General features: G+C 38.5%; 1 protein-coding gene across 1 annotated transcript; it reads left to right on the top strand.

Moving 5' to 3' along the window:
• The first annotated feature begins 371 nt into the window (after positions 1-371).
• On the top strand, positions 372-10,668 carry LOC148649846 (cytochrome P450 2K1-like). The gene is made up of 9 exons (XM_088603036.1): positions 372-629; positions 2,307-2,469; positions 3,042-3,191; positions 3,592-3,752; positions 4,864-5,040; positions 5,671-5,812; positions 6,930-7,117; positions 7,592-7,733; positions 9,509-10,668. Exons 1-9 carry the CDS (start codon positions 429-431, stop codon positions 9,691-9,693), a joined length of 1,509 nt encoding a protein of 502 aa, XP_088459162.1. The 5' UTR covers positions 372-428; the 3' UTR covers positions 9,694-10,668.
• The last annotated feature ends 136 nt before the right edge of the window (positions 10,669-10,804 follow it).

Below are 10,804 nucleotides of genomic sequence, written 5' to 3'. Positions count from 1 at the left end.
TTGCGCATATTTGTATACTGTATATATAGTACATCTATTCTTACATTGCCCGTGACTATGTTGTTAATGTAAAATGTTTTTTTAATCGAAAGTACAGTGAATCGGTGTGCTTCGCGATAAACAATTCCTTTATCTAATGTACTTTTCTTTCTTTAACATCTTCCTGGCGTATTTATTTGGCCTTTCGGAGGTTGTAAAAGGGTAACATACTGTACTGTAGAAAGACTGTAGGTAAAAGGGTGCACACCGAAACAACCTTTGCCTTAGTCTTTTTGAGAACAGCAGTGCTCTAGTCCTGTCTCGTCCACGGCATTGAAATACGTAACCTCCGTACAGCTTATAAGCATCAGTTAATGCGTAATCAGTGTCTATATACCTGTGAGTGACGGAAACTCCAGTAATTCGGAACAGGCAGAGGACAGTAAACCATGTCAGTAATTACACAGCTATTGGCGGACTCCGCCACTGTGTGTCTAGTTTTCGTTACAACGTTAGTTGTCTTTTTCTACTTGTTTTTCAAACCCTCCAAAGCATCTTCCTATAAATTCCCTCCCGGGCCACGACCCTGGCCGATCATCGGGAATCTCAATGTTCTGGACTTTCTGAAACCACAGGAGACTTTCTGTAAGGTGAGTGACAGGAATTGCCGGAGTGCCTCAGAATTGAAGGAGTCCGCATTATGATTAACAGTTTCTTTATATACTGTGTATATACAGCATACACTGTACTGTATATCGCTTGTCCGTCTTGTCGGGATAGGCCTTGTACGTTCGTAGCACTTAGAATATATTTATTATTCATACTAACCTATGCAGTTTCATTATGTAAATCTACCGCACCAATAATTTTTAAAAAGGCATTTCAACAATATAAAAAGTTAAACACGAAAAGTTGACAAAACACCGCTTGAGCATAAAATATCACCACTTTCAGTGATAAACAGGAATGCCCATATATTAAATATGAAAAAGATCATAAAACTGATTTAATGCATTACTCATTGATTTCACCAGGTAAGTAAATTGATCATTTCTAATTTTCAGTGATAAAAAGGAAACCCATTTATAGAGCAGGGTATTCAAAGGTGCAGCATTTTAGTCAAGGGAACAACAGCAATGTCCCACCTGAAGCCTGAACCGACAGTTCTTTAATCATACAGTCTTATGTGAATGTGTAAACGAATCATTAATCCAAATAATTATCCCAAACTATTTAATTTTGCAATGCACCTGTATAAAATGAAAAACAGTCTTTTAAAGATAATAAGTAATAGGTTTATTCCATGCTGAAAATAAGAAGAAAGAAAACACAACGTTTTGGCAGTGGAGCCTTCATCAGGTGTCATCTGATGAAGGCTCCACGGCCAAAACGTTGTGTTTTCTTTCTTCTTTTTTTCAGCATGGAATAAACCTATTACTTGTTCCTTTGCAGCCTACGCATGCGGACGCAGCTCCCCACCTGAACTTTTAAAGATAATGACTATTTAAACGTGCAGATTAAATGGCTCAGGAAAAGTTTAGATTTTTCCTGACATCTGTTAATGTCTAAACTGACAGGTCAGAGGGCTGTGTATCAGTATTGCATCACAAACCTTCACAGAAGTGTAATGAGCCAGAATGTCCGGTTAATTGTATCCCTCTGTATGGTTTCTGGTGCTTAGAGAGAAGACTTTTTGCAACAATAGTTTAGAAAAGTCACCAATCACTGAGTGACGTTTCTGAGCATTACACAGTGCATGTACTGTACACAATAGTTGGTGGTACAATACAGTATATAAGACCTGGTAGTACTGGAAGATCCAGCTTTTAGCTCAATTAGCAGTGAAAAATGTGAAAGGATTACAATCCTCATAAAGCATAATTACTTAACAGTCTGAAATGTGAGACACAGTCATCTTGGCATCATTTGGGTAGTTTTTTTTAATTTAATCTGTGTATATACTGAACAGTACCCTGGAAGACCAAATACTGTCATTCCCTTAATTAAGCTTTAGACTCCCAGTTACAATCATTAATTGGCATGAGAATGCAGACTCTTTCCTACTGCATGTTCTTCATGTCCAGTCAGTCAATTTGTCAGTCAGTGGTGACGCAGCTCTTGCTAAAATGCCTGTCTTTTCGCCAAAAATCAAGAATTACAGAAGAAACTTTTGTTTCTCAGGCATAAACCTGTCTGTTCATACTGTAGCTCTCTGGAGCTACTGTATTGTGTGGGTGCCAATAGAAAATTTCCTTGCGTCAAAATCCTGTTGATGTTGTCTGTGTGCACAGATTCAGTCTTCTCTTCTCCTCTGTTTCCTTCTTCAGCTGTCAGAGCAGTACGGCAATGTGTTCACTTTCCACATGGGCACACGGAAGTTTGTAGTGCTGACTGGATATCAGACAGTGAAGGAAGCCTTGGTGGACCAGGCAGATGACTTTGGAGAAAGGGGCCTAACAAATGTCTCAAAATTATTCTCAAAGGGAAAAGGTAACAAAAGTAAACTCACTCAAGTCCCTGAACTTTAAACACAATCATTGCATTAATAGTGAATGTGAGGGCGAGCTCAGTGGTGCTCTGGTTAGTATTACAGCCTAGAAACAAGGAGCCCTGGGTTCAATTCTGGACATGAGGTGTTGTCTCAATGAAATTTGTATGTTTTCCTTGTGTTTGTGTGGGTTTCCTCTGGCTGCTCTGGTCAGTGAATTGGCTGCTGGGTAAATTGGTTTGAGTGTTTGCGTGTCTGTGTCTGCCTTTTGATGAAGTGGCGTCCCCTCGATGCGTATCCTGTCTTGTGCCTGTAGCTTGCTGGGACAGGCTCTGACTCCTCTGCAACTTTGAACTGCATGAAGTGGTTAGAAACTGGATGGACGGACAGTTCAGCTTTCAATCAATATTGTTGACAATCTCCAAATCAGAAATGCAAAGGCGTTGTACTTCACTTTCCCCTTCTTCTTCATGTGGATATAGCCTGATTTAAATATAAGCAGAAAATGTAATTTAATGAGGAATAGGTGACAGAAAACAGACCATTCAAAGCTTCTGTCACCTTTCATTTCCAGGTATTGTATTTGGAAAGGGCGAGTCATGGAAGACGATGCGTCGGTTTACTCTCTCCACCTTGCGGGACTTTGGCATGGGCAAGAGAACCATTGAGGACAGGATCGTGGAGGAGTCCAAAATGCTGATAGAAGTCTTTGAGTCCTACAAAGGTACCATCAAATAGTAAATCCTCCTTTTCTTCAACATTGTTTGCCGAGATAAGGGAAAGGTACTGTATGCATCTGCACCTACTTGATGCAAATTCACAAAACTGGGCTTTGATCTCTTAAGGATGAAGGATGAAAGACAAACAATTGTGACATTAAAATGACTTTTGATCAGGTTTTTCATTGCATTTATAGACTGCTATTGAGCAATGATTGGGACTAGCATCACTAAAAACAACAGATGTGTGAAGAGAAATTTTCTTGATCATGGTAATGTCACCTTACCACCCTAACAGATAGATCTGCTTCTTCATTAGGGGGTAACTCATACTGTATCTAGCACTTGCTTTTGATCTTAACCCATGTGATGATGCAAGTCTTTCTTTCTTTTACTTCCTCCAAGGTCAACCGTTTGAGCCTACTATCCACATCAACTCCGCAGTGTCTAACATCATATGCACCATTGTGTTTGGGGATCGCTTCGAATACGACAACCCCCAGTTTCTTCGGCTCCAGAAGGTTGTTAGCGAGAGCGTTAAGCTACTAGCCTCCCCACAAATGCAGGTACGGGACTGCATCGGCTGGGTTGACAGGATAACATCATTTTTCTAACAATTTTAGTAATGAAATTACATTTCTTAATAAGAATGTGGTCTTGTTTTACTATGTTAAGAAAAATAACCTAGTCTACTGTCATTCATATAATTGTTCCTTCTTTTTTGAGTATATGATACACTTCCGTATTTATTTTAATATAAGCTTTTTATGTATGTATAGTACTCATTATTGTGTGTTTCCTGTTTATCTTGTTTGTAGCCACAAAGGGTTGTTGAAGAAATAGTCCATAATTATCTTTTCACACAGTCTTTGCTCAAGTAGAATGTGGTATTGGATGTAATCTTTAACACACTGGTGGAGTAGAAGATGATCAGATAGTGAAATGATCTGAAAGCATACTAGCCAGCAGTAAGACTGTTCCAAAATTTAAGTCACTTTATGTTTCATGGAAGCTCTGGTAGTATTGCAAGACAATCCTTACAGCTTCCTCCAAAAGTGACACTTTTTAAACAGTACATCATTATTATAAAGACTTTGTTGGCAATTAACATTTCAAACAGTTTTTGTCATGGTCATGTCTCATAGATGAATAGAAAACAAGGAAAGAGCTCATGGAATATTTCTTGGTACTGGTCTAAAAGTGAGAAGAACACAAAACTGTAACACATGCGGTCAGACTGAAATAGTGTTGCATCAGAGACACATCTCCAAGCACCCAATCTACACAACTTCTACACCAAAAAGACATAACCAATACTGTCTGTGATTTTTAACACTTTTGAGCTCAGTTACACCAGTAGATGTCCACCACACTCTGTATTTTGATCCGTTAAACAAGCCTTCCAATAATATAACAAGCCACACTTTGACTTTGGCAACAGAGAGCAAACCTCCTCGTTTCCAAAGTTTTACTCACCACTGCAATTGGTAATCCTGTCGGGGGCTGGCTTTTCAGAACTGCTGGTCCTGTGGCCCTGCTTCACACAGCTCATCGCCTGTTTTGATCCCACTTTCAGCTGTAGAAAACTCCAAACATGCTTTCTGTTAAACTTTGTTTTGTTGTGTTTTCTTTCACTGCACTCATATTGTCCTTTCTTTTGTTTTGTTTTTTTTGCAGCTGTTCAATGTCTTTCCCTTCTTAGGGTTTTTTTTAAGCGATTTTAGGAAACTTTCAAGTAATTCAAAAGAGAACCAGTCTTTCTTCAGGAATCTGTACAAGAAAAGCAAAGATGTTGTTGACCCTAATGACATGAGGAGCTTCATCGATACCTTCATAGTGAAGCAACACGAGGAGGTGATGTTCTTCTGACAGTATTTTGTGAGCTGTGAATCATTGTTTCTATCTGCAGCTCTTGGGAAAGTAAAACACAGTATGAATCATGTGGAAAATATGTGCTGTTTTCCATCCACCCATTTTCTAACTGCTTCTTCAAATTCAGGGTCACAGCTGAACCTATCCCCACAAGTAATGGGCACAGAACATCCTGATCTGGATGCTAATATATCACAAAGCAGACAGAGAAGATTACTGATACTATAGACACATAGGGCCAATTTTACCAGTTAGCCCATTAACCTTCTGTGGTAGGAAACCAGAGCCCCAGGAGCAAACCCACAAGAACATGGGGAGAACATACAAACTCCAAAAAGATACTACCTCAGGTCCAGGATTAAACCCTTGGCCCCCAAGGCTGAGAGGCAGCAACACTAACAACTTCTCCACTGTGCCACCTGTCTGTTATTTTGTTTTAAATCTTCACAACAGAGCTAAGCATTTCAATAAATTCTCTTTACATTAGATAAAACGCCATTTTCCAGTGTATGGGATCCTTCTTATCAGTTAGATTGGTGTTTTCTCTGTTGCAAGTGGGTCTGTTTTGTGCAGCGATGGTAGTATGATCTCCGTAATTATTTCTTGTTATAGGAAGCTAAAGACTCCCATACATATTTTGATGAGGAGAACATGGTAGTCACATCATCCAACTTGTTTGGGGCTGGAACAGAAACCACATCCACCACCCTGCGCTGGGGCCTTCTGCTGATGATGAGGTACCCTCTCATTCAGGGTGGGTATCTCACTGTCCTTCTAATAGGAATAACTAACTAGGATCATAAGGATAAACAGACCATAATAATTATTCAAATGTTTATTACCTAAAACAAAGTTTTGAGAAAATTGCATTCACTGTGTTATTCAAAAGCAGCTCTCAACGATAAACTGTATTTGCAGCTGTATATCCTAGTCTATATTTCAGCTCTCTGTGTGCAATGATCCAAGACAAACATCTAGAAAAACTGGGGTTTCTAATCCAAAATGAAATGTGTTAATTACAGTCCCTTTAAACCTGAGTGCTATAAAAGAACATTCAACAGGAACAACGCATGACCCAGTATGATTTGCTTTTAGTTGAAAAAATTAGTGGGTAAAAAGTACTTTTATTTATGTTCAAATCTTTTGATTAGGCATTGAATGCAAGGCTTTAAATGAATTTTTCATCCCCTGCAGCAGCACTTAATACATGATAAATTAATGATTAATAGACGAACATGAACACTATACTTTTGTACAGCATTCCCATAATATTGCTTTATACTGGGTTTCTGTTTATTTATAATGGTGTCTGACTTTTTAGAGCTGAAGGAATTAAGAAATGTTCAATCAAGCATATAGTCTAGAAAACAAAAGGGTTAAATAATTCACAACATTGAAAACATGTGTTGAAATGAAACCACACAGGGGTTATCCAGGAAATGAAACTAAACACTCCAAAGTGTGAGTTCTAACTTTCAAAGACCCAGGGTCCCATGATGCAGCACTACAGTGTTCTGTGTTCAAATGATCAGGTCTGGAAATCAAACGAAAAGCAGACATTTTTCCCTTTGCCACAAATTATGACATTGTTGCATTTTAATCCAGGAACAAGTCCTAAGAAACATATTGTGTTAAATGACAAGGAAAGTACAAGAAATGACCAAGTAAATCAAGCAGAATTAAAAGACAAGGACATTTTCTGTTAATATTGTTTACTGTTTGGGTAATTAAAATTCCTAGACATAGAAAATAGTAAAATATGTGTTCTGTTCAAATAATTGTGCTATTAGAAAACAAGCTGAAATCAGACTATTTCTAACTCCTCAGGACTGTCACACAAATATGCTTAATCTATCTAATCTCCACCACAGAGAAAGTGAAAGCAGAGATTGAGAGAGTGATTGGGAGAGAGCGCCCTCCAAGGTCTGAAGACCGGAAGAGCATGCCCTACACTGACGCAGTTTTACATGAAATCCAGAGGTTTGGAAATGTGGTCCCCCTGAATTCGCTGCGCGAGACCACAGTGGACACCACCTTCAGGGGCTACAAGATCCCAAAGGTGAACCTCTGTCACACCCCTCACTCTTACTCCCACCCAGAGACAGACCTCACAGGTTCACAGTTGGAAGTGAGATTAACCCTTATCAGAAACTCAAAGATAGGAAGATCATTCTTCAGAAATAACATAAGCCAATACAACGGAAGCATAGCTGAATAAGAGAACTGTTAAAATTGATAATTTATCCGAGTGAAAAAATGAATAGGGCCTCGTGTATCTTACAGCCTTTTAAAGCATCAACACTATGTCTATAGTGGACATTAGGCTAGGAAATTCTTAATCAATCTGGGAAAGCAAAATGCTAACTGTCAATATTAATATCTGTTCTCTTTTTCAGATTTTAAAACTTGAATTAGTTCAAACTTTTTCAAATTTGATAATGATGCCAGAAAAGGCAACTGAATCAAAGAGGTTTTGTGTAGAACACACATCATCTAATACTTTACACATTAACCTGCTGTCTGTCTTCCTCAGGGCACCCCTGTCATTCCGCTGCTCACTTCTGTGCTGTTCGACAAGACGCAGTGGGACACGCCCTTTGAGTTCAACCCTGGCCACTTCCTGGATGCTCAGGGAAATTTCATTAGGAAAGAAGCCTTCATGCCCTTTTCAGCAGGTCTGTGTCACATTTGTAGCCTGATCATTTTCTTATTTCATTTCATTAACCTGGTTCATTTTCCTGCCAGAACTCCTGGGAGGCTGCTCATCACTTCAATGTACAGAAAGCATACGGGCCTGTTCTTTGCTCTTGTATGAGTCTGAAGGCCAGAATTGCTGGGCTCTGTTGGATACGCTCCTCCTAGTTTGTTTTTCTAAGAGCATGGACACCCAAGTACCAGTGCTTACAATCTGCTCCAGTTCTTTTCTATAATCAACTCCTTAATTATATAATTGAATTAATTATAAATTAATCATCAAAATAAATTGTGTCAAAACATTACACTGGCATAGAATCAAAGACATAACAACAATCTAGAGACTTGCTCTTGTGTTGGGTACATTAAGTTATAGTATACAGTAATAGTTACAGTATTTGTATACCAGCATGCTCTGTTGCAATGTTCTGTGTGTTCCTATCAGAACACAGATTCATTAGAAATATACAATATGCATGACAGATGCACTATAGGGTGTAGTCTAAGATGGACTCTATTGGAACTTTTCTCAAATCCAGCAAAAAATAACTTTTGGAGCACCTTTGTTTTCATACAGCTGTAACAGTCTAAGTGGCACTAACGAATTAAGATAATTAAGACTGCTTCATATCATAGCCACATTTCTAATGTCTTCAAAACTCAGTGACGTAATCTTATTTTGATACAACCATGCTTTCGTTTCCCTGATATTTTTTTAACTGGAATAGTATATACAGTATAGGGAGATAACAGATTTAGCATGTCGTTGCTGAAGTGCAAATTCGCATTTACTTCATGTTGCAGTCATAAGCAGATCATTAAAACTTTTTTTCTACAGGACATACAAATAAACCTGGAAAAAAGATGCATTTGCAGGCTTCTCAAGATTATAATTTCAGTTACCCATTGAGTAACACACAGCAGGTCTCCCTGTTTCCAAATGAATGCTTCATCTTTCTTTGCTTCTCACTGTAAAGATCCCTTGTTTTATTAGATTAAGCCTGCTTGCTTTACAGATTTTACAACTAAAACAAAACAAAGTAGAGCTGCGACATATATGGATGATCAATTTGCAGCCTGCTTATCTATATTTGCATATTCATACCATATATACATACGAACGTGTAAAAATATGGTAAGTGTTTTAGTTTTTGGTAATGCTTGTTGCAAACTTGTAAATATTTCAGATTGGAGGAGGTCATTCACACTAACAAGTTCTTTGATTCATCCTGCCAAACTGATCCCACAATCTCCTCCAGCCTCCTCCTCCAGGTTTCTCAAAGTTATAATCTCAGTTTCCCATTGAGTAACACTCAGGAGGTCTCCCTATTTCCAATTGAATGTTCCAGCATCTTTGCATCTCACTGTAAAGAACCCTATTTTATTAGATTAAACTTCCTAGCCCTAAAGATTTTACAAGTAGAATGTGAATCTGTATTTGTGTATTCACAACAGAAATATGTACTGTAGATACCTGAACATTTTGGTGTTACATTTTAGAAATATTTGTTGGAAAAATTGTAAATATTTCAAATTAGAGGAGGTCATTCACACCAACACGTTCCTTTGATTCTTACCTGTCCACACTGTACTGATGAGAACATTGACAAACCAGTCTAAATTCTTTCTGCAGGTGGTTTCTTTATGTCCGAGTACCAAGTTACATGACAGTGTGGTGTCCATCTCCAGGTCCTGGTGATATACCTGTGTATAGATCCCATTTCTAGATCAATCTGCTTTGTGGTGTGCCCTGCAGGTCGGAGGGCTTGTCTGGGCGAGACTCTGGCCAAGATGGAGCTCTTCCTGTTCTTCACTGCCCTCCTCCAGAAGTTCACCTTCCATCTGCCCCCTGGTATCCGGCCTGAGGACCTGAATATGGAACCAGTCCTCGGTGTTACTGCATCCCCACATTCCTACAAGCTCTGTGCTGTCGGCCACTGATGGTCAAGGCTTTCTTTCAGTCTGTGTCAGCCTCCTCTTCCACACTGAGGCCACAGCAACCTGTTGTGTCTCAGTCTCGTCTCACTGAAAATGGGATTTCAGAGCTTACACCTTGAGATTTACACAGCTACTGATGATGTGGGATCTCACATGGTTCATAAGCAGCTTTAAAAAGCTGTGGAGTCTTAGAAAAAAACCCAGAAAATATGTGATTAATTAAACTTTTTAGTGGTAACTTGAAGTTATTTCATGGAATTAATGAATCCATATTTTATACATTAACATCTCTGACCATTCCAGACTTGGAAAGAACTCAAAATGGATAATTAATCCATCATTTGTGGTTGTGGTGTAAATTGTGGTTTCAATCAAACAGTCAAGAACTAAGCTGGAAGAAAAAAAGAAGGCATTGGAGTTTCAAGGATCTGGAGAGGAATGTATCAGTAAATTTGAGCAGTAAATTACAGGCCTGTGCTGTTAAAGCATAGTTTCAATATAAGCTATTGCGGCCATTTAAAGTGAAACAGACATATTTAAATGCTCCTTCTTGAGAACGTTATACTAGCTAGAGTAGTGGCAGTCATTCCTGCTCCACAGGCCTCTTTATTCGCCTCAGAGGAAATAAGAAATTAAACGTAGTTTACAATTCTTGATGATTAGACAAGAGGAGGAAAACCAGACAACCTGGAAGACCTCCGTGTCTATGAGTGAATATCAGTGAACAAGTACAAGTAAGGTCTTGATAACTTGCATGTCAGTATATCAGCATGTACACTGTAATTATGCTTCACTTTTGCAATGTTAAAATAGTTATGAGAATCTAATAAAACGGAACTATTGACTTAAATGTTACAACTCAATGTGGACGAAACTGTCTTTTAACTGTTAAATTTAAATCATACGTTCTCATTTACTGATTGTTGATCATCATAACTACTTTAATGTGTTTAAAATAAACTGATCTCAAAGTCTCAATCCGGCATTTTGTCTACATTGTTAGAGCAATACAAGAGAAAGAACATTTGCTTCATTTTGATTGTCCTTTTCCTTTGCTTAAAACGTCCCTTTTCAACAAAATACAGCAATACTGAACAACAATTCCTCATCACAA

The sequence above is a fragment of the Lepisosteus platostomus genome, chromosome 13, assembly GCF_059453375.1.
Source record: "Lepisosteus platostomus isolate fLepPlt1 chromosome 13, fLepPlt1.hap1, whole genome shotgun sequence".
NCBI classification, from domain to species: Eukaryota; Metazoa; Chordata; class Actinopteri; order Semionotiformes; family Lepisosteidae; genus Lepisosteus; species Lepisosteus platostomus.
The sequence above is the reverse complement of the archived record's forward strand: the minus strand, read 5'-3'. Positions and strand labels throughout refer to the sequence as shown.